This window comes from Hemiscyllium ocellatum, chromosome 20 (genome assembly GCF_020745735.1).
Source record: "Hemiscyllium ocellatum isolate sHemOce1 chromosome 20, sHemOce1.pat.X.cur, whole genome shotgun sequence".
Taxonomy (NCBI): Eukaryota; Metazoa; Chordata; class Chondrichthyes; order Orectolobiformes; family Hemiscylliidae; genus Hemiscyllium; species Hemiscyllium ocellatum.
This window is the reverse complement of record NC_083420.1, coordinates 38,515,379-38,540,446: the sequence shown is the minus strand read 5'-3', so window position 1 is coordinate 38,540,446 and position 25,068 is coordinate 38,515,379. Positions and strand designations below refer to the sequence as shown.

The window sequence follows — 25,068 nt, the reverse complement described above, 5'->3', positions numbered from 1 at the left end:
GAGTTTATGAAGACAATAGAAGAATTAAAATCTCAACTGAATTCTTCAGATTTTCAGGCCAGGGAAACAAAGTCTTCAGTTTCAGAAAAAGCCATGTTCAAGACAGCACCTTATAGTTGTCCCAATAGGCAAAGAATTAGGTTCTCCAGTATACACTGCCAAAGATACAGTCCAGAAGACAGAACAGAAAAATTGTGGGTGAACAATACTTCCAATGTCACTTTGGCTGGGTGCTGTTCTAAAGAAAACATCCCACCAGATGCACTAGCATATGGTGAACCTGCAGAAGATGAAGTACAATTGCATAATTCTATTGTTCATTCACTTGAAAACAAATTTCATGCTTCTGAAGTAAAAGATAATATAAATTTGAAGTTGGCAGAGCAGCAAGGTAGAAGGGCAGAACATTCTAAGTTGGGAACAACTGAAGTGAAACTCCCAGACAATGTTTCTAAAACTGACCCACTGATAATGCAGCTTCAAGTGGAAAAAGCACGAAGATGGAAATTAATCCAAGATACCAGCAGCCAATTACGTTTGATGCATCTAAAGCATGACCAAGTCTGTTCTTTGATAGATACATGCAAGCAAAATATCTGGTGTCTCCTTGGAAAAAAGACAGACTCAAACAAAGGTCACTTTTGTAGCTTATTAGAAATGAAAAGCATTTTGGCTGATGCTTCACATTGCTTGGAGCAAGTGGAAATATCCCTCCAAAAGCAGCTCGAAGAGCTTCAAGAAACTGAAGACCAGGTATGCTGTAACTCAGCTAACAGGGCTGTTCCACTCCAGGGACAGTTTCTGTTAATGAGGGAGAAGGAACACTCTCAGCTTCGTAAGATTTCAGATGAAAACAAACTGAAACTTTTTGCTGATAAGTTAGTTTTTGAAGCTCAAATTCTCGAGGAAATGTCACGAGCTTTGCTTAATCAAGATAGTGACATTGTATGGAGCTTAGAAAGTCTAAGTAAAGAAGCTGAGGTGTTGACATCAGATTTTCCTGCTTTAGATATGGTCAGGGAACCAAGCAATCCTGCAGACTTCGCAGAAATCTTGTTGAGAAAAGCCATTTCAGAAGGAGAATTCTGGATAGAGGTCGAGAAGTTGAGGAAGAATATTCAACCAGAAGAAACTGCTGAAGGAAAAAAGGTAGATAGTGATGTGGGTTTTGTTGATGAGTTTGTCACTGGAGCAGCTGACAATGCATCACTTAAAGCAGAGTTGGCTTTTAAAGTGCAAAAGATACAAGAGACCTTCAGAGCAAAAGTTCGAAAACTTGAAGATGATATTCAGGATGCTCAAAAAGAAATTGCATACAAGGACAATATGTTGAGAGGGGTGCTAATAGCTTCCAAGACTGATGAGGTCAACAAGGTCATGCAACAACTTTTGGGGGACCGTGAGGGAACGGTTCCTGAGGGGAAGGTAGTAAATATGGAAGAGCCAGAGCTTATGTCATACGCAGAGCAAATCAGAAGGGAAGAGGCCCGGAGTCTGGCCCTAAATGTTGTTGATAAACAGTTGAGAAAACATTTTCCTGAAAATAAAGTGGAATGGGATTTTTCAGAAGTAGTCAGAGAGGAATTAGCTGAACAACTAAGAAAACGAGCTGTGGTTCTACGGCAATTATCTGAAGATTTGCACGCTCCAACATCTGAGAAACCCAGCAATATTTGTCAGAAGTTACAGGAGGTATCTGAAGTGTTGTCTTCCTACATCGATATGCGCAACATTAATAATTATGCATCTGTATTGGTGCAAGAAGCTATAATTCAAGCTCAGATTACGTATGTGATCTGTAGAATCAGAACAGAGCATGAGAAGGAGCTCAAAATATATAAAGATTCATGTGATAATATAGACATTTTGTGTCAAGAGCATGCAAAAAATCTTGTGGCTGTTCGGGAAAAATATGAACAGATACTTAAAAAGGAATGGAATAAGTACAGTCTTACACTTGCAGGGCTTGAAAAAGAAAATGAGACCCTCAGGAGGCAGGCTTGTCTGCAGGTCTCAGAACTAGAACTGAAACAAAAAGAACTGCAAGAATTAGAAGAAAGATACAAGCATTGTCTGCTCCAGATTGAAGCAGAGTTCCAGCTGCCATTAAGCAAAAATCTGATCATCACGGAAAAGACGATGAAACAAAGAATGACCGATCAAAATTGGGAACAGAAACATGGAAAGTCGGTGAAGAAATTAGAAGAAAATTTACAAAATAACACACAAGAGCATTCGCTAATGCATGGTGAGGAAAAGCGCAACCGATATGAGCAGCACATTCAAGATTTAGAAGATTCTTTGGAACATCAAAAAGAAAATTCCGAAATTGTGTGTCACCAGAACTTCACGAAACAGAACAGTGAATGTGTTGAAGCAGATGGTTTGTGCAACACCGTGGAGGTTGGTAGCATCTCACAGCGTGTTGAGAAGCAGGCAGAGCTGGAATCTATGACAGTACTACATGATCGCATCCAGGCGCTAGAGACCCAAATGGATTTGATGCGTGATGAATTGGGACAGAAGCACCAAGAGGGAACCATTGCAGATCTAAGGGAAAAATACCAAAGAGACTTGGACAAACTAAAGGTTTCTGCATAAATTATAAGTAACACATTTAAAGTAGCAGTTTAAGCTCTATGTTTGTCAAACTCAATAAGACAGTTGCATTTCTGGTACTTATAATCTGAAAACTTGTTCAAATTGAACTACCTAAATAGGTGGCCAAATTCAGAAGACCTCATCAACAGAAACATTTTAGTGAATCACCATTTGCTAAACTGCACTTGGGATACCACAATATAGTGAATGAGTGTGTGGGGGTTTCTCTCTAACTTATTTTGTAAACAGAATGTGACTAATCTGTTCATAAATCTGTTACGATGCAGTCAGTAAAAAGGCACATTTTCATGCTCTCAACAGTTAAAAATATAGGAGCCCTTAAATATATGTAACATAATTAATTGAACTTCGTCCGTTCTGGAGGTTTCATACTACTTAAGCACTAACCCACCTCTTTAGATCTTTGGTTGGTATAAACTTCTGAATGGGCAATCTGGGGCAGCACGTGGCTCAATGGTTAGCACTGCTGCCTCACAGCACCAGGGACTCAGGTCAATTCCAGCCTTGGGTGACTATCTCTGTGGAGTTTGCAAGTTCTTTTCGTGTCTATGTGGTTTCCTCTGTGTGCTCCAGTTTCCTCGCTCAGTCTAAAGATGTGCAGATTAGGTGGATTGGCCATGTTAAATTGCCCATAATGATCAGCGATATGTAGGCTGGGTGAGTTAGCCATGGGAAATGGGTGAGATGCTGTTCAGAAGGTTGGTGTGGACTTGATGTGCCAAATGCCTGCTTCCGCATTGTAGGGATTCTGTTCTACTCTGTTGTAATTACTCTGCTTGTGGAATCCTCTGAAAAATATCTACAACTGAGTGAAAGCATCACGGACATCTAGGCTGCCAATTTATTTACCTGGATAGGTATCCAGGAAGAGAAGGAGAGAGTAAAAACCTTTTCCAATTTCTAGACAGTTGTAAAACTGACATCCCTGACTCTCCCACCCAACTTGACACTTCCCCATTTCAACCCAAGCCAACATCATCCAGCGAGGCCTCCTGTCCCCATACCCCACTGACCTCACTCTCTGTGACCCAACTCGCAAAAAGAACACTGGCAGAATAACTACATCTTGCTAACCCACTCTACCACATTCACCCACCTGCCTGTCATCCAACTCCCTCAACACTCACGCACCTGCCAACCTACCCCCTTACCCATGCACTTGTTAACATACGCCCTCATTAATTTGCTATCCTACACACTTAGCCATTCACCTGTCACCATAGTCTGCCACCCTCTCATCATAGCCTGTCAAAATGCCTAGAGGACCTTTATTTCCCCAGAAATTTACTAGTGTAAAACCAATTGGAGATATGAGTGGTGTCCAATGCTGATTCCTGCTCTGGAGCTCTGCATTTCTTGAGAAGACCAAATCTGAAGATTGGATCAGAAACACAGAGCTGTGGACAGAGTGAAAAAAGGGAGTGGAGTGGCAATTCGATGGTGATTGTAACTCCTTGAATACCTGGCCATTATTTCTGATTCCATTTTCATTATCCAGTCACTCTCTGACCCAAATATCTTGTAAACTTGGCATCACAAACCACTTATGATAAGATTTTGTATATTTTTATTAAGCATTTTATCCTCTATCCCTGAGCATTCAGACCACTATTATTGTCCTATCTTCCAAGTTATCCACTTTTCAAGTACAAGCAAAGTGCACATTTATTAGCTGCTTATTTTCTGGGCGCATCATAACCTCTTCCAACTATTTGTTTCTCTGACAATTGCATTTTTCACTCAGTGGTTAAACACAAACCTTGGGTGATGTTCTCTTCCTAATTCTCAGGGCATTGATGCCAACTCAACCACAATATTGTTCTGACTCTGTTCATCTAACTCTGTAGGGTTTGGGACGCGAACATAGGATCTCCATGGTCCATGATCCTTTGGTTCAATGTGACACATCCAGGTGGTGCATGTACCACTGAGCTATCAGGGCTTGCTGCTATTGATACTAAATTGAGAATAAGACAACCATTCAGTATCATGTGAAAACGATGGTTTTCATTCTGGCAGGAAACCTGTGAGCGTGGTTTCACAGCGATGGAAGAATCACACCAGAAGGTGATTGAAGAGCTACAAAAACAGCACCAACATGAACTGGAGAAACTACAGAAGGAGAAGGATCGCCTACTGGCTGAGGAAACTGCTGCAACTATAGCTGGTAAACACAGTTTTAAAAAACACAGTATTTTCATCAAATCACGGCCTGGGTTATGCTTTAGAATTAATAACATGTTGGGTCCCAAAGTCTTAACTTTTCATAACATACAGCTATACCATGGAACATTGTATTTGGTCTTCACCACAAACTCCATTCTAAGCCACTGATTCCATAGTCATTCTTATGAAATGAGGCTGAACTAGATTGGAAGCTAATTTGATTTTGAATATGACCCCAAGGTAACCGTCTGAATACACACTTGCGCCATCACTGAGATCTGCCGTTTCTACCACCATAATGTTACCTGACTCCATACTTGCCTCATCTACTGCTGAAAAACCCGTTATCTCCAGACTTCAATATTCCATTGTAGCCTCCTGTGTATCCTCCCACTCTACAGAAACATGAGCTCATTTAAAATTCAACAGTGTGCATCCTAACTCCTGCAAGTGCTGTTCAACATTTACCACACTGACTTAACTGGATTCTGGTTGAGAAACACCTCAGTTTTAAAATTTGTATCTTTGTCTTCAAATCCATAATACCTTGCCCCTCCATAGCCATGTCATCTTTTTCAGTGTTAAAATCCCCTGAGATATCTATGCCTCTCCTTTCAAGTTCATAGGATACAGGAGCAGAATTAGCCCATTCAGTTCTGCTCCGCCATTCAATCATGGCTGATATGCTCCTCACTCCCATTTTCCTGCCTTCTTCCCCATAACCCTTCAACCCATTACCAATTAAAAATCTGTCTAACTCCTCCTTAGATGTACTCAGTACCCCAGCATCCACCCCGCTGTGGGGTAGCAAGTTCCACAGATTTAGCCCTTTGGTGGAAGTAGTTTCTCCTCAACTCTGATTTTAGTTTGCTACTTCTTATCCTAAGACTATGTTCTCTCATCCAAAAATGCCCCAAAAGAGAAAGCATCTGCTCCACGTCTATTTTATCCATCCTTTTTATCATCTTGAATATCTCAATTTAATCTCCCTTCATTCTTCTAAACTGTTCAATCTCTCTTCATATGACAAACCCCTCACCTCTGGGGTCAACCTAGTAAACCTCCTCTGAACTGCGTCCAGTGCCACTACATTTTTCTTCAAATAAGAGGATGAAAACTGCGCACAATACTCCAGGTGCGATCTCACCAATGCCTTGTATCGTTGCATCAATACTTCCTTACCTTTATATTCTATTCCTTTAGCTTTAAAATTCAACATTCCATTCGTTGTCTTTATTAACTCCTGGTTCTGGTTTGTGAATCCCTATTTTAATCACAGTATTCCATCGCAAAGTCTATACATTTCCTCCTCCTGCATTACACTCTAATTTGACCAAATGTTTAGTCAAGTGCCCTAATATCACCTCAGCTGACCTGTTGACAAATTTTATTTGCTAATATTCCTGCGAAGTACCTTGAGATATTTTACTGTATTAAAAACAATATATCAATGCGAACTGCTGCTGCTGTTCTTGTTGCTTATGAACCAAACATTATGTCTTGCTGGTTTTTTTTGTAGCTATTGAAGCAATGAAGAATGCCCACAAGGAGGAGTTGGAGCGAGAGTTAGAGAAAACCCACCGGTCCCAGATCAGTGGCATGAATGCTGATATAGAGGCTCTGGGTAGACAGCATGAGTAAGCAAATCAATCATGCATACACTCACAAATAAGTAGCAATGTATTCTTGATACAGTGGGCTCTAACTAAACAACATTTACAGTTTGCTGTAGTGGGTAAAACAATGGCTAGCCTTTGTTATATTAACATTTACAGATCTTTGATTTGGCTTCTCAGCTCCAATGTGAATTCTCTGGATTAGTCTAGATCAGAAGACCCAAATGTCAGGTTCTTCTGTTCAACATCTAGTGTCAGCAATAAACCAAATGATATGGTGCCCTTACTGGATAACCTAAGTTATTCTTTTACTTCTGCTGATTTTATATTGTACACTTACGGCAAGAAACTGTTTACTGTTGTCACACTTCTGACATTGAGACACATTTTGAAAACTTAATTTCATGAATTATGATTCTGGAATCTACACTGAAGTTTCTTGAACTAATGAAGACCAAACTTAAAAAGATGCTGTATATCTAAGAATTATGTCTGATTGAAGATAGATGCTGCTTCTCTCTATCTATTGCTTTCCTTTTCAGACTGACCTTGTCCTGATATGACTTGATGATGCTTTACTTTGTTTACAGAGAGGAGATGGGATCTGTCCAGCGGGAGCTGCAGGTTTTGTCAGAGCAGTACTCCCACAAATGTTTGGAAAACTCTCATCTGGCTCAAGCATTGGAGGCCGAACGGCAGGCACTTCGGCAGTGTCAGCGTGAGAATCAGGAGATAAACGCTCGTAACCAGGTAACACACAGACATTGCTAAAATTATCACGGATCTACACAGCAGTAAGGATACCCAATGACCAGAATGCAGCAAAGACAAAATGTAATTTTTCCATTGATGTTAACATTGGTCTCTGTGATGCTGTACCAGACTCAAAGGAAATCATTCAGAATTTCTGTTCTTGTGCATTACTCTGTGATTCCTTTTGCAAGTTAAATGTTTGCGCGATGAAGGCAGAATCAGCTGATTAATGTCAGTGGTGTGAAAATGCATTGAGTAAGCAGGTTCAAGGGAGTGGGTGTACTGGGAATAGCAAAATGGAGGAAGGAGAGTGTTTAAAGCACAATGGCCTGCATTTAATTGTCTGAATGAATTTTCTCAGACTGTAATATTACAATAAAAACGTGTAGAATTCCCTGTGGTATTAAGAGATGTCAACTGATCCCTCAATCTTATTATTTTTACAGGAACTAAATAACCGCCTGGCTGCGGAATTTGCAAGGTTAAGGGCACTAGTTACCGATGAGGGGAAGGGAGGGGATGCTGGCTCACCCCTCTCACTAGGGAAAGATGTCTATGAACTGGAGGTAAGATTGGGATTGTTAGTAGCAAACCCCCTTGACTGCATGAGATTCTATGTAAACAAGCTCAGTGATTCTTAGCTTTGTTTAATTGTTTTAATGGTTAACTAGGTTGTGCAATGTGAAGGTCTGCTGACTGAATTGGGAGTGGGTAGAAGATTAAACAATTACAGTTCACATCGAGAAGAAAAACATCAGTATATGCGTGTATTTCCACCCTCACATTATCAAATAGGCAGTTTTGCACTTGCAAATTTCCATTCTTCTTTCCCTGCCTACTTTCAAATACTTCCTAAATAACATCAGTCAGGATTTAACTCAAATAATTTTTTGTTTCAATTTCCAGGTTTTATTGCGGGTCAAAGAATCTGAAATTCAGTATCTAAAACAAGAGATAAATTCTCTGAAGGATGAACTACAGATCGCACTGCGGGTGAGTGAGAGCAGATGTGCAAAAAAAATAACAATATCTCCGAATTTTGGAAAGAGTTATGCCACTTCTACAGCTCTAGGATCCACACTTTATGAGCAAAATGATAATATTGTTTTAGTTACTTTTGGATTAGATTTATCACTGGCCAGCATTCAATGCCCATTCAAGATTAATTTGAGAATGCGATAGTGAGCCATCTTCCTGAACTGCTGCAGTTAGGGGGAGATAGTCCATAGCGATAATGTTGTTGTCCTAATAATTCAGAGCCCCATGCTACTGCTCTGGGGGCTTGGGTTCACTTCTCACAGTGCCAGCTGGTGGAAGTTAAATCCATTTTGTCATAAATCTGGAATATAAAACTAGACTCAGTGATGGTGACTATGACAATTATCAATTTATAGTAAAAACCCATCTGATAGTAAAAACCCATTTGGTTCACTAATGCCCTTTAGGGAAGGAAATCTGGATTCTTTCCTTGTCTAACCTACATGTGACTCCAGATCCATTGCAATATGGTGAACTCTTAACTGTTCCCTAATAGGGCCTAGCAAGCCAGTCACTCCAAGCTTAATTACTCCAAGATAAGCAACAAATTCTGGTACTACCAGTCATTCCCACATCCCTGGAAAAACTAAATAAAAAAGCAGTCCATATGGTGTAGGTTTAAAGAGAATGTTTGTTATGCAGAATTCATGAATGATAATGTTGTGGAATGTTAAGAGAGATTGTTAGAATCATCAATGAACATCACTCTTCTGATTTTATGTTGGATTGAAAGTCATTGATTAAGCAATTAATGATGATGTTACCTAGCCAGGTAATTAAATGTCTGGATATCAAACCTACAGCTCAGCGAGCAAACCTACACCCTAAACCTCAACCTGAGCTATAAACCTTGCATAAGCAATTAAAGATGACTAGAAAACTAGTTTGAGTAATTTATGGAGGAAACAAATTGCAGTTTAGAACACCAAGGGTCTGAGAAAATTAGTGGTGTTTGCTTCGGAAATAAGATTGATGGGATATTTTAAGTGTTCAAAATGATAAATAGAATTGTTTGAATAAAAAGTCAAGAATCATGTTTGTAATCTTGACATGAGATAAAGAGAGAGATAAAACAGACTTTCTATGTCCAGTTTGGGATGGCACGGTGGTACAGTGGTTAGCACTGCTGCCTCACAGCGCCAGCGACCCGGGTTCAATTCCCGACTCAGGCGACTGACTGTGTGGAGTTTGCACATTCTCCCCGTGTCTGCGTGGGTTTATTCCGGGTGCTCCGGTTTCCTCCCACAGTCCAAAGATGTGCAGGTTAGGTGAATTGGCCATGCTAAATTGCCCGTAGTGTTAGGCAAAGGGGTAAATGTATGGGTGGGTGGTGGGTCGGTGTGGACTTGTTGGGCCGAAGGGCCTGTTTCCACACTGTATGTAATCTAATTTATAAATGTGTTATTAATGATGAGTGATAATTTATTGAATAATCTATTGGTGCTAGATAATTAATTGAATCTGAATATGGGAATAAATGGGACTATATGAAATTTGACCCAGCAGCAGCCTAAATCAGCAATGGTCATCAAGGTTGGGTGATTTTCTGCTTGTTTTTGAATGTAGTGACCAGTGATTCAATCTTGTAATTCATGCTGAGGTGAAACCTGAATTCCCTGTTACATTTCTATTATTGTTAATACACTTTCCCTTCCAGAACTCAATAACATCTTGCAAGCCGGTACTCTGTTATTAGCTGTTTCTTTGCTGCTCTTAATCCAAATGTCTGGCTGTCTAGCTAGTTTGTTAGACATTAGCAGTTTATAGTTTAAATTCTCTACGAAATTAAGCAAAAGCTATATTGATGATTTAATTTTGTTTTAGTTTGATTTTTCTTTTTGAAAGTACTGTGCAATTACAGACTGACTAAAGCAGTCCATTGAATTAAACTACTTTTATATGCTTGTTTTATCAGGACAAGAAGTATGCTACAGATAAGTATAAAAGCATCTACACAGAGCTTAGCATTGTACGAGCAAAGGCAGACTGTGATGTCAACCGGTTAAAAGAACAACTAAAAACTGCTACAGAAGCTCTGGGAGAGAAGACAGTAGACTGCTGTGTTACTAGTTACGGTAAACATATGGGAACATTATTGGAAGTTCCTTTTTAAATCAAATTTGAGAAAACTATCATTTGAATAGCATGCAAATCAATGGAGCAGCTTGATGTTTCTTATGGTGAAGGTATACTCGTTCCCCTTGGCATATCTGCAGTGGTGTTTAAGAGGGCAAGGGAATTAGTTTTGGAACTACAGAGAGAATAGCAGGAAATTGGGATTCAACAAATAAGAAGCTGTTATGTTTAACAAAAATGGTCGAGCATATTTGATGGACAGAATAGCCTACAACTTCCTCTTCCTTTTCTCCTATGTTTTTCACACACTCCTGAGTTGTACCTGAGGTATCATAATTTATTGCAGGTTTTAATTGTAAATGCCAGCTGGTCTAAGGAATGGGGTGTGTACAGGATAGAGTTTAGTAGAGTTCATCTGTTGCTTTGAATATTGGACTCTGCTCTGGGCATGATTCCGTGCTCATTTTTTTTGTAGTTTCTGATATATGTTTCTCTCTGCTGGAATATGCAGTGTGCCTCTGTTCAGCAAACTCAATATTTCCTAAGACTGATGTTTTCTTGTTACTGTAACGTAAATGTTTTATGAGATCAGTAACTATTACCTTCACTTATTTCACTGCCAGATATCATGAAGTCAAAGAGTAACCCAGACTTTTTCAAGAATGATAAGCCAAACTGTAGCAGGTCTATGAGAACTCTGAGGTCAAAGGTGAGTATTGAACGCTTCATTTACCTGAATCTGATTTCTAAAACCTTGAATGTTCTTGCTTTTCTCTTTAACTCTGAAAATCCAAATAATTAATCCCTGTAAGCAAATGGTACTCAAAATGGTAGGAAGTCGGGTTTTGGGTTGCTGGGCAGGAAACCAATTGAACTATTGACCATCTGTCTTCACTTTCAGATGAATAATTTGTAGCGAAGATGAGCACAACCTTATAAGAGAGATTGGGATAAACGTTATTGTTTAATGCTAAATGCAGCAGTATACTTCACTCTGCTCAACTTGAAGTCTGTACCTTGAAGAATTTTGGAAATAAGCCAGAAGATGTAGGGGCAGGAGTAGACCATTCAGCCCGTTGAGTTTGTTCTTCTACTCCGTGAGATTTAGTTTATTTGATAATCCTCAACTCCCACTTTCCTGCCTTTCCTCCACAAGGAATGAGAAACATTTAATTAGTATTAGTAAAAAAAAACTCAAGAAATTAAAGGTCTAAACGTCTACACATCACATCCACTTGCTATGTCCCAAGTTTTAAAAGGGGTGGCTACAGAGATAGTTGGTATATTGGTTTTGATTTTTGAGCAATTCCCTAGATTTTAGAAAGAATCCAGTGATTTGGAAGGTAACAATTATATCTGCACTTTTTGAGAGAGAGAAATTAGGGATTAGAAATTAGGTAGACCAGGTCACCTGACAAGTAATAGGGAAATGCTAAAATGTATTATTTAAGCTCATGGTAACAGAGCACTTGGGGAAGAAAAAAAATTATTATTATTGAGAAAAATTGACATTGATTTGTCAAGCACAATTTCCCTTTCATGAAGTTTTCGAGTTTATGACCATCAGGCTGGATAAGGAGGGAATGGTTGATGGAGCACAATTGGATTTTCAACAATAAGATAAGATTCAATTAGACACCACACAAAGACAATTATACAGAATTAGGGTTCGTGGAATGTGGGGTAATATAATATATGGGTTGAACATTAGTTAACAGACAGAAATGGAAGATGAGGGAATTCAAAATCGTGGTGAGCCAGTAGGTATGCCCTGCTGAGCTCTGCACCAGAACTCAGACAAGTGGGGCACTCACCCTCTCTTTATTACCTAATGTAATAGAATTAATTATTTTTTGACCCCTAGAACTGTCCTATGTTAGTTTAAAATTATTAGGAAAATGACCAAAGGGAAGGGAACACGAGGGACACAACAAGTAGGCACCCACTCCTGCCTGTGGCTGCAGCTTTGGCCGCCGCAATCACCCCAGGGGACCTACCTATGGAGTAGAGCCTGATGTTGGTGTTTGTGAAACTCCGAGAGAAGACTGATTCGTCGATGGAGAAGACCCAGGCCAGGCTTGAACCGATCTCAGTCATGTTGCAGAAGCATGACCAGGAGATCCATTGTCAGGGGCAACGTGTCAGGGAGGTGGAGCAATGGGTCCTGGCCTCCAAAACCGTGGTGGATTCCTTGGCGGGTCAGAGCCAGGCCTTAGACCAGCAGGTATGGGCCTCGGGAGAGCAAGTTGACGATCTCGAAAATCGAGGTCATCGGAAGAACATCCGCCTGGTGGGGCTTCCTGAACAGGAGGAGGAAGGTCAGTTTGTCAGCTTCTTGGACCAATTGCTCATGCAGGTTTTGAAGCTGGAAGTCAAGGTAGGCTGGGTGTGGGTCGAGTGGGCCCACTGGGTTGCAGTGTGCAGTCCAGATCGGACCAGCGCCCCCGCCCTGTCCTAGTGCGACTCCAGCTTTATAGAGATAAACAAATAATGCTGGAAGCCTCTAGAGCACTGGGGAAGGTTCCTCAGATTCTCATATACAAGGGAGCACACATTATATTTTTCCAAGACTTCTCTCAGGTCATGATTCATAAGAAGAAGGCCTTCAGTGAAGTAGAAAGGCAGCTGAGGGACTTGAATTTCCAGTATTCCATTAGATATCTGGCAATACTATGTTTTAGCCACAGGAAGTCCGTGTTCAATTTTGACTGACTGGAAAAGGCAAAGGACTTCTTAGGTGCTTTAAAATAGACTGACCAGTGTGAATAATATGGACAATTATATTTATTTTATTTTTGCTCTGTAATTTGCCTGATTTACCTGGTTTTGGGGGGGATGGTCTTGTTTTTTATTTATTTATGTCGGGGTCATAATTGTTACCTTTTCTTTATCTCTCTCCCTTCTCTCTCCCTGTCATCCTTTGTTTCCCTTTTTTTTCTTATTATTTCCTTTTCTGGTATGGGATGGGGTCAGTTTGAGGAAGTGGGGAGTGTGTAGGATTACAGTACGGGGGGGGGGGGGGGTTGAATGCCTATTTTAAAATTTTTTGTGTTAAGATAAATAAGCATCCCCTGTGGACAAGGAGGAGTGTCACCTTTCATTTGTTTTTTATGTTGGTATGTTGTAGAAGTAGCTGTTAGAAGTTTTAATTGGTAGTTTTAGAAGTTATATTTTTAAATTTATACGAACTGTTTATGTTTTCACTTAGCGTGCTATAAGTGGGGTTCTTTCTCCCAGGGGTCACAGACTGTTTCGGACGATCATGGCTAGCCATTTGTTTAAATGGTGCACCTGGAATGTTAAGGGGAGTCATTCACCAATTAAGAGAAAAAAAGATACTGTCAAGCCTTAGAAAAGAGAGGGTCGATGTAGCCTTGCTGCAAGAAACATATTTAACCGATAAGGAACATTTGAAGTTGCAATAGGGAGGGTTCGGCCTAGTGTTTTTCTCATCTTTTAATTCAAAAAGTAGAGGAGTTGCTATTCTCATTTGGAAGAGTTTTCTATATCAAATGTTTGGCCAAATCAAGGATGAGTGTGGGTGATTTATAATTCTTAAAGCTTTAATACATGAAGAGGAATACGGGATTTTGAATGTATATTGCCCTCTGGCACACCCCCTTAAATTTTTAATGAATGCGCTTTCCAGGTTAATAGCACGTCATACAATTATAGGGGGGAGACTTTAATCGTATTATTGACCCTGAAGTGGACAGGATGCCTAGGGGTCTTGTGGGTATGTCCCCGCAATCAGTTGGTGCACCTGAACAGGGAGCTGGGGCTGGTGGTTGAGTGGAAGTAGGGATTTCACCTTTTCTTCTAATCCACATAAGAGCTATACTAGAATTGACATGCTTTTTTGTCCCATCGACCTTTTTGAATTTGGTGCTGTCTTGCATAATTGGGAACATAGCTATTTCTGATCATGTGGCAGTGTACATGGAGGTCAAGGTCAGTGGTAATGGGACAGGCTCCTGGCACTGACGCAAGGACCATTTTCTCCTGGAAGATAGCAAGTTTATAAAGTATTTTTCACATGAATTTAAAATCTTTTGGAATATTAATTTGGGTATGGCTGGTAATCCATTGCTGCTTTGGGAGACTGCCAGTGCCTATGCACAGGGTTTGATTATTTCTTACTCTGCAACCTGGAAGCAGCAGAGGGAGAGCAGCAGCATTTGCTCGAGGCTGGCCTGAAGGCAGCTGAGACAGCATACTTTGACAAACTGTCTGTAACCAAATTGCAATGATTACAGCCCTCAGGGCTACTTTGAATGCTGCACTGACCCAGACAGCAAAGAGGGATATCTCTTTTGTGAAACAGAGATTATTTGAGTATGGTAAACTGGGTAGATATCTAGTGTATTTGACCAGAAAGAAGAATGCCATCCAATCTATTACATCCATCAGAGAGAGTGCTGGTACTCTTACTTGCAATGGCAAAAAGATTAATGCAGCATTTAGGAAGTTTTACTCTGAGCTGTACCGGTCGGAGGGCTGTGAGGACAGTTTGATGAAGATGGAATCCTTTTTTAAGAGCCTGGACCTTCTGGGTATAACTCAAGAGCAGGCATCCTTTCTGAATGCCTCCGACAATTTGGGATGTACAGGAGGCGGAGAGGCTGCTCCAGAGTGGGAAAGTGCCTGGCCCAGGTGGATTTCCAAGTACGTTTTTTAAGGAGTTTATAGACGTACTAGCTGGGCCACTCCTGGATATGTACAGTTACTTATACAGTCGGGACTGCCTCCCATCTTTGAGAAAAGCAAATATTTCTCTTATTCTTAAGAAAGGGAAAACCCAGAAGATTGCACTTCGTACAGGCCCATATTGTTACTGAACGTGGATTTTAAAATTCTATCGAAAATGCTGGTGTTAAGGTTGGAGAGGGTATTGCCTTTCATTGTAAAGGTGGATCAGACAGATTTTATCAAGGTTTGTAGGCCTACCAACAATATTAGAAGGGTATTAAACATGGTCCAAGTATGCCAGCAAAGATGGGTTCCAGGTTTGGTAGTCTCCCTGGATGCAGAGAAAACACTTGACCGGGTGGAGTGGCCGTACTTATTTTATGTCCTGGAATGTTTTGGTCTTGAGGGAGTTTTTGCCAAGTGGGTGGCAGTGTAGGTAGTGACCCAAAAGCAGTGTTTCTTACCTATGGTATGCAGTCAGATAGTTTTATTGTTGGCAGAGGCTGCCGACAAGAGTGTCCTCGTTCGCCACTATTATTTACATTGATGATTGAGCTGCTGGCAGGCGCCATCTGGACGGATCCCAATATAATGGCCCCGGAGGTAGGATTAGTCAGGCATAAAATCACCCTCTAAGCAGATGATGTCCTTCTTTTCTTAACTGATACAATGACATCTGTGCCCAGTTTAATACAAGTTATTAATCTATTTAGCTTGTTCTCAGGGTATAAAATGGAGTCAGAGGCCATGCCTTTGAGGCAGCCTTATTAGTATATCTGATTTTGGAGTTGGAACCCGTTTCCCTTTCTGGTGGTCACGGGGAGGTTTCCTGTATTTAGTCATTTTTATTACCCTGGTCTTCGATCAATTATATAAAGCTAATTACTCATAAGGCAGGATCTTCGGATGCTCCGGTCAACGGGTACTCTCTCGGTCAGCATCCTCTATCACTTGTTAGGTAGGAATGTTTCAAAGGACATTGAATGGCTTTGCAGAATCTGAACTCAAGAATTGGGGGTAGAAATGTTGTCAGAGATGTGGGAGGATATTTGGGAGAACATTTGGAAGATCTCAAATTGTAACAGAACCCAGACTATTCAGCTGAAGCTACTCATTTGGCATCGGAACGGCTTGCAAAATTCAAGACAGGAGTGTCTCCAATGTGCCCCAAATATAAAATGGATGTTAGCACTCTTACTCATTGCTTGTGGTCATGCCTCAAGCTTCACAAGTATTGGGATGCCATAGTGATAGTTTTGGAAGAGGTTTTGGGAACTGAAGTTAAGTTGGATTCGGTGTCCCTCATCTTGGGTTTTCCAAATCTCCTTCTCTGGACGTGCATGGAAGAAATTGCTTAATATTCTTTCAGTTTGTGTGAGGAAGAACATTCTAATAAGTTGGGTGTTGGAGAATTGCCTGGGACTTACGGGCTGGCATCAGCTATTTATGGAGCAGACCCCCCTTGACTTCCTTACAAGTATGGTGCACCAGAAAATGGAACTGTTTTACAGAACATGGCAGTCCTTTCCGAATTATATTGATGCAGACTTGTCAACTATATTGATCAGGGCCTTTGTGTAGACATGAGGGCTAGATCTGGCGGTCCGGGGACCCCTGGAAGGAAGAATCCTGAATAAATATGGGTTTGCTTACTAATGCTCGTAATGGTGGGGATGTGCTGAGGGTAGTAACTTAATTGAATATAATTTGTTACCTTGGTATAACTTGGTTTAATTTTATTTTGGTAACTTATTTATTTTCTTTTTTTCCTCCTCTAGTTATTTATTGAATTGTAGTTTTTGTAGAGTTTGTCTTTTTCGCTCTCGTTTTAGCCACTTGTGGAGTAGAAGATTAGTTTGTTTACTGTTATTGTCAGTATATTATAAAGTTGTCACACTATTTTGTAGTGATTTTGTAATTTTGTAAAAAACTTAAAATCTTTTATATAACAAGAAAATGGAAGGTGAGAACAAGCAGATAGCTTCAATGCTGACAGTTTTTAAAATTCATTTTGTGAGATGTTGGTGTCACTGGCTGGCCAGCATTTTTATTGCCCGTCCCTATTTGCCCTTGAGAAGGCGATGGTGAGCTGCCTTCTTGTACCACTGCAGTTCACCTGCTGTGCGTTGACCCACAAAGCCATTAGGGAGGGAATTCCCGGGTTTTGACCCAGTGACAGTGAAGGAACGCCAATATATTTTCAAGTCAGGATGGTGAGTGGCTTGGAGGGGAATTTGAGGGTGGTGGTGTTCTCATATATCTGCTGCCCTTGTCCTTCTAGGTGGAAGCGGTTGTCGATTTGGAAGGTGCTGTCTGAAGATCTTTGGTTGTTCTGCAGTGCATCTTTATACAGTACCACAATGACCAGTCCTTGAACCTCAGCCTTTTAGATACTTAATCAAATGGGACTGGAATCAAGTTTAATGGAGCTCATTCAAAATAAAAATCAGACAGAATGGTTACAGCACAGAGGAAAGCCATTCAGTCCATCATGCCCATACAACAGCAATTTAGCTAGTCCCATTTCCTGACCTTTTCCTCTGCCCCCAGTTTTATTTTTGCTTTCAAGTGCTTATCCCTGACAGCCACTATTAAAACTGGCTCCACCAGCTCCTTTCATGCAGTGTATTCCAGATGGTAACCACTTGATGCTTAAAAAGTCTGTAGTCTTTGTTTTTTTTTGCCAATTATTTTAAATATGTGTATTTTACTTCTTGACATTTTGGCTCTGTAGTGGGAGACCTGTGGGTGGATTTTATGGGGTATCATATTATTCCCAATTCCAGCTATTAACTTGGTAGGGACCCAGCCATCAATCAACCAGCTGCAAAGCAGCCATTTTACACAGAGAACAGCATTAATCTCCTTAGGTTAGAAACCTTGAGGGTATGTGGGAAAGCAGTGGGATTGTGCAATATTGTACTAGGCCTCCACCTTCAAACACAGTGGGGGACCATTAAATCTAGTCCCCTCAATCTAACTGTCTAGATTCCTCATGATTTTGAGCATCTGTATCAAATCCCTCAATTTTCTGTTTTGTAAGATTAGATTGGAAAGTAAGTTGTGAGAAGGATGCAAAGGGCTATGATCAGGTCAAGAGTGGACAAGAACATGATAGCTGGAGTATAATGTGGATATATGTGAAGTTATCCAGTTTTGTAGGGAAAATAGAAAAAGGATTTATTTTTTAAACAGTGAGAAATAGGGAAATTTTACTCATATGTTCCTGGAGATTCTTGTGTACATTTTATAAAGTTAAAATAAAGGTACAACATGCAGTTAGGACTGCAAGTGTGATGTTAGTCTATAACACAAAAGGGTTTGGAGAACAAGAGTCGGTGCTTTTACGTGGTGTCTTGGTGAGACGATACAGACTGCTATGTACAATCTTGTCTCCTTACTAAAGGAGGATTTTTTCTGGGAGGTTCATTAGACATTCACTTGGCTGATTCTTGAGTTTAAATTATTGTCTTGTGTGAAATGTCTAGTAGATTATACCTTCCTAGATTTGAGAAGATTCTCTCTGATATCCTAAAATTCAGAGTTTTCTCGGGTTGATACTTGGGAGATGTTCCTCAAAGTAGGAAATGTTTGAATTAAAGTTGTCTTAGAATCGGCAATCAGCCATTTTGTAATAAAATGAATCCTTTCTTCACCTAAAGGGTTATGATTCTTTAGAATTCCATAAGTTCAAGACCTATGGATATTCAGTCATTGAGTATATTCAGATCAGAGATTTATAGACTTTTAGCAAAATAGGGAAACAGGGGATATGGAACAGGGCAGGAGGATAAAACTGAGCTAGAGGATCAGCCCTGATGTTACAGAATGGTGACACAGGCTTGAAGAATTAAGTGGCTTCCTATTCCATTTCAAATGTTCAATGTGGTATCTGGTTAACTCCCAATTAAAGCGATTGAATTTCAGAAACTATTTTGTTTATCACACTGTCACAATGTTTCAGGGGAATTTCATCCCCAGAGATTGGCAATCATTCATTTTGTGCTGACTTTCCACATTTCCAGGAATCTTGGTCTGTGCACAAAGTGGTAAAGGGGAACACCTTTATTTCCATCACTAATTCTTGTAGATGGTAATGGGCTTTTATTCACAAAACCAACTTATTGGTGACAATGCCTCAGCCCCACTTCTGGAGGTGCCTGCTACTTGCTTTGCTAAGTTAAATGAACTTGCTCAGTTGCACTGACTTGATCAGTTGACTTACCTCCGTTCAGGTTCACCATGTCAAGTAAACTACCTCAACTCCACCAGGGGATCACAGCTGGAGTTCTTCAGGATGGGTCAGCTACTTCATCAATTACATTTCCTGCATGATAGGATAAGAAGTGAGATGCTTATTGATGATTTCACAACATTCAGCACCATTCAGTACACCAAAGATACTGAAGCAATCTGTATCTATACATGACCTGGACAACTTTCAAGCTTGTAGCAAGTAACATTCATGTCATACAAGTGCCAGGCAATAACCATTTCCAGAATTTAACTATGGGCTCTTAATATTACTATTTAAGTTATATGAAGGATATTATTAAGCTGGAGAGTGTTCAGAAAAGATTTACCAGAATGTTGCTAGGTGTGGAACATGTCAGTTATAAAGAAAGACTGGATAGGCTGAAACTTTTTTTCACTGGAGCATAGGAGGTTGAGAGGTGACCTTACAGAAGTTTGTAAAATAATGTGGGGTAGAGATAAAGTTAATGGTAGTTGTCTTTTCCCTAGAATATAGGATTTCAAGACTAGGGGTCACGTTTTAAGGTGAGAGGAGAACGATTTAAAAAAAGACAAGGGGCTAATTTTTTTGTACAGAGGTTGGTTCATTTAAGGAATGAACTTTCCAAGAAAGTGGTGGATGTGGATTCAATTACTATGTTTAAAAGACATTTGGATAAGCATATAAATAGGAAAGGTTTGGAGAGAGGCAGGTGGGACTAGTTTAGTTTGGGATTGTGTTTGGCATGGACTGGCTGGACCAAAGGGTCTGTTTCTGTGCTGTATGACTCTATTCTGAATCCCCCACTATCAACATCCTGAAGATTACCATTGACTAGAAACTGAACTGGACCATCTGCATGGATACTGTGGATACAGAGCAGGCCAAAGGCTAGGAATTCTGCAGTAACTCACCATCCATCTCCCCTCAACAAGGCATGAGTTAGGAGTGTACTAAAATACTGTCCACTTGCCTAAATGAGTGCAGATCCAACACCACTCAAAACATTTGACTGCATTCAGGACAAAGCAGCCCACTTGATTGTTTGTTGATGGACCATTTACTCTCACTACAACTAATGCGTAGTATTAGCAATGTATACCATCTATGAGGTGCCCTATAGAAATTCATCAAGGCTCCTCAGACAGCACCTTCCAAACCCATATCCAGTACATCTAGAAGGACAAAGGCAACAGATACATGGGTACACAAATACCTCCAAATTCTCCATGTCACTTGCCATCTTGACTTGGAAATTTACTGCAGTTTTCTTTATTGTTGCTGAGTCAAAATCCTGGAACTCCTGCCCTAATAGATTGTAGGTGCACCGAGACAAAATGAAAATTACACAACACCAGATTATAGTCCAACAGACTTATTTGGAAGCACTAGCATTCGAAGTGCTGCTTCTTCAACAGGTGGTTGTTGATCAATTGATGAAGAATCTGCTTCAAAAGCTAATGCTTCCAAATAAACCTGTTGGACTATAACCTGGAATGGTGTGATTTTTAACTTTGTCCACCCCAGTCCAATACCAGCCCCTCCAAATCATAGACAAAATAGTCTGCAGGATTTCAAGAAAACAGCTGACCACCACCATCTCGAGGACAACCAGGGATGGCAATCTGTGCTGGCCTTACAGAAAATGTTTACATCCTCTGCATGAATAATTTTAAAAAGTCATGAAGGCAGAAAAAACTTTAGGGTCAATACATCTCATTCTAAAAAGATCACCAATCACCTAATGCTTTGAAATTTTCCACCCTACCTATTTCACTGACTCCATGGACACCTTCATCAAAGTAGCTATATCTTTTGTACAACAGCCCATCTACTTGGAATTGGGGACAATTTTGAACACATGCAGAATAATCTATGCTCAAGAATGTTTGTAATATCTTCCTAGAACCTTGGCAATAATCAAGTTCTTCAACTCAGTTGCCTTTTTCTGCATCTTTTGGTATATCAGCCACTCTATGCAGCAACCAGGGCTATACCCAATCATGCCTTGTGTAGATTTATTACAACTTCCTTGAGTTTGCACACTCCATTTAATGAAGCACTGAATGGAAGTGTTAGCTTATCTTAACATTGTCACACATTATGCAGCTAATGCTAGCAAGTACCATTTACTAGTACAGCTCAATCTCTGTTGTGATGTAAAGCCTGAAAGCATTTGCATCTGTAATGTTTAAATCAGTTGTCCAGTCTTATTGGTCTTGTTTCCTTGCACAGTGACTTTTTTTTACTTTCAACCCCATTCTCTCAAAAGGATTTTGACCATGTTTTTTCCATTAAGTTGTAAAGATTTTTCCCTCAAAATAATATCTGATACAACATTAATTTCTGGGGGAGCACTGGTATCAGAGATGGAATGTTCTCAATCTGTATAAAATTTAGGCATGTCTTTATATGAAATGTGGCTGACGATTATGGCGAAAAATGGCTTAAATAATGAAATGGAAGAAGAATTGATCTACAGTTGAATCTGAGATTGTTGTGTATGTTGTAGCAGTTTCTTCATGGGTGCAGTAATTAACAGTATGCTGAACATTCATCCTTTTAAATTATTTAAATCTGACTGTTTGCAGGCTGCAGAGATATTTAATTACGAAGTGTGAGCACGAGAATAATTAAGCATAATACTGTGTGTCAGTGCAAACATGGAGTGACTGTTATGTCACTCCAGTGGTAAGTTTTACACACTTAAGCTGATATGTCCTTCATGGTTCTTACATTATTCAAAACTATGTCCATCATGCGAGGATTTGGCAGTAAGTATTGTGCTCAGAGGCAGACTTATTTCATATATGGATTCTATATTAATTCTTGAATGAGTAGAGATTTATGCATATTTTGTAAAGAGTGACTTCCTACCTAAACTCTATCACTTATACTTTACACCTAACTCTCTCACCAGGATATTTAACCTATTAACTGTAATGCTGTTTTTATTCTGGATGAAAACAAGCTTTGTTTTTGTGGCAAAAATAAATAATTGTTTGACTCTTTTCTATAGAGCTTGAAAGAAGGTCTCACGGTTCAAGAAAAGATGAAGCTTTTTGAACCCAAGGACTAGGAGATTTCTGCATTCAACACTGCCCTAGGTCACAGCCTCTCTCTCTCTTCAATAAACAGACTGCCTCACATTGTAATAATTAATCCTAGAGGGAACAAACAGCTAGTTCATTCTGACTTTGCACATTAGCCCATAATGTGACATTTAATTATTAGCATATTCGTAAATCCATGTCAATGTTATGCTTAATCTGTGTTAAATGCCAATGATTCTCTTAAGTAAAGTAACCAAAAATTGTTTTAAAATGTGGAAATTTGTCCTCTTACTTTTAGGAAAATAATTTATTTTCACAAAAGAAATCTGGTTTTGCTAGCCATTACATCTACAATATGTTTACTGCTTAGACTCCCCACGGGCGGATGTCAGGTGCTGCAATTGTATTAAGGTGGAAAGGTTTCCTGACTTGGCAATCTACTTTCCTGTTTATTTCTGGAAAAGTGTGGTAGTGGCTGTGAGAGAGGGAGTGTAGGTTCCTTCAAAAGAGACAGGAGTGTCCAGCAACACTGCATGGTTTAATGGGGGTCAGGACATGCAAATACTAACCTTGTTGGTTACAACAGTCTATTTAAGCACTGTCTTTTTATGCTTACTCATTTTTATTCACTAATAACTGCTTCAACGTAAACCATTGTTGAAGAGGGAAGCTTCAACCAGGTGTTGAGCTCTATCATGCGTAAACTTTCTCCTGTTGAGAGTGTGGGCACAAGGTAGGGAGCAGGATATGCATCATTTGCTTCCTGTCTGCTGTGTTAGAGGTATTAACGGCTGTTTAGCACCAAGAAAACAGATACTGCTCAGTCATATTTTTAAGTCTTAAAGTCAAAATGTACACTACAACAGAGCAGTAAAAAATGAGGTCTGCAGATGCTGGAGATCACAGCTGCAAATGTGTTGCTGGTCAAAGCACAGCAGGTTAGGCAGCATCTCAGGAATAGGGAATTCGACGTTTCGAGCATAAGCCCTTCATCAGGAATGTTGGGCTTATGCTCGAAACGTCGAATTCCCTATTCCTGAGATGCTGCCTAACCTGCTGTGCTTTGACCAGCAACACATTTGCAACTACAACAGAGCACACAAATGTAGTAGCTTTAAAACCAAACCTAATTCTACTGGGTTGAGTAGAAATAGATGACAATCTGAGTTAATCATTGCCTCTCATCTCCCATTCTCAGATTGTGATGAGAGCAAATTTAGGAAAGGCAAACTTATCATGGGGAAAGTATGTGCTTTTGTAAGTTAGATATTTGTTCCATTACAATTTACCTCCATAAGATATGCTATTGGTAACTAAATTGACAAACTTACTCAAGAAGGAAATTTCTATTGGTGCAGTGGGGTTACTGAGACACACTATTCAGAAAATGTGGAAGGAACTCACTTACACACTTTAAATGGTAAGTGTTTGATTCCCAAAGTATGCAATAAATTAGGATTTTAACTTTTAAAAATGTAAATGACCATTTCAAACAAATTCAGTCATTCCCTGGTATTATGTAACAGTACTATAACTATATGAATACATAAGTTATTACAGATGGTATAGGACATGCAATGCTGTACCTGCAGCATATCTGTGAAAGCACTGGATTATGATGTACTTTTTGCAGATCCCAGCTAACCACCTCTGATTTATCAGACAATCAGTAAGTGAAAAGTTTCTGTGGCTTATGTTGTTTGACAAGCCATATGCAGAAACTGAGATGACAATTTTTAAATGTAGTGAAAAGATTCTGCATCAGATTGTGCTGGTGAACACAATGGTTTCTGTGTAGTTGAACCAGAACTGTTCAATCCATTTTCCACCATAAAATTCCAGATTTCTAATTTGTGAAGACTTCTATATATTGTGTTGAAGGTCTACCGAAAAAAAAATGTTTTTATTACAGTATGTAACTTAACTTGGAGTAGCTGCACAGAATTGACAGTAATATTTACAGACAAGTTGTCGATTCAATAGCATTCTGTATTTACTACTGAGTTCTTTATGACATTAAAGCACTTGATTAAAATTAGGGAGATGCAAAGTTTGTAATGACTTTCACATTGGTTCATTTTGTTCGTAAATTGAATGATAATCCACCACAACTGCCAAAATAAAGCATGTCATTCTTTCTTCTCAAGATAGCCCGTCAATTTCCAATAGCAGCTAACAAATTCAAAAACATTAGGAGTTGAAGAATTCAGCTGTATATTTCACAATCTTTTTGTCAGTTAGAAGGTTAATATCAGAGGTACAGCACCTACTTGATCCAATGCTACAAACACTTTAGTCTTCAAATGTGTTTCGGTATTATGTTACCTATAAAGAATCATACAGCACGGAAACAGTGTTCTGTCCAACTAGTCTGATTTGCATTTGGACCATATCCCTCTAAACCTTTCTTATTTGTGTACTTATGCAAATATCTTTTAAATGTTCTAACTGTACCTGCATCTACTATTTCCTCTGGCAGTTCATTCCACATGAACCACCCTTTGTGTAATAACCCCTTAGGTCCCTTTTAAATCTTTCTCCTCTCAACTTAAAAATATTTCCCTTAGTTGTGAATTCCCTTATCCTAGGGAAGAGAACTTTGCTATTTTGTTGGGAAAATCACCAGTCTTGGAGTCAGAATTGGGATTCAATAACAGAGTTTATTGTACAAAGAAACTGGAACTCCGGAGTGAGGGAGAGACATCAGGCAGCACGGCTGTCAGCTGCGAGTCTTTGCTCACCCTCAGACCATATGTCACAATATTTTATACAGTTCATGGTATAATGGTCCAGATATTGAGTGTTTGTTTGTGCAGCATGG

General features: G+C 39.7%; 1 protein-coding gene across 3 annotated transcripts in view; it reads left to right on the top strand.

Annotated features, from left to right (window-relative positions):
• LOC132825463 (myosin phosphatase Rho-interacting protein-like) overlaps positions 1 to 23,166 on the top strand; it is a 199,671-nt gene extending 176,505 nt beyond the window's left edge. For all 3 annotated transcript variants that reach the window (XM_060840766.1, XM_060840765.1, XM_060840767.1), the window contains 8 exons: positions 4,642 to 4,789; positions 6,308 to 6,425; positions 6,995 to 7,154; positions 7,604 to 7,723; positions 8,064 to 8,150; positions 10,111 to 10,270; positions 10,895 to 10,980; positions 22,214 to 23,166. In XM_060840766.1, coding sequence (XP_060696749.1) covers positions 4,642 to 4,789; positions 6,308 to 6,425; positions 6,995 to 7,154; positions 7,604 to 7,723; positions 8,064 to 8,150; positions 10,111 to 10,270; positions 10,895 to 10,980; positions 22,214 to 22,273 — 939 coding nt within the window. In that variant the 3' untranslated portion in view covers positions 22,274 to 23,166. The remainder of the gene's footprint in view (positions 1 to 4,641; positions 4,790 to 6,307; positions 6,426 to 6,994; positions 7,155 to 7,603; positions 7,724 to 8,063; positions 8,151 to 10,110; positions 10,271 to 10,894; positions 10,981 to 22,213) is intronic.
• The last annotated feature ends 1,902 nt before the right edge of the window (positions 23,167 to 25,068 follow it).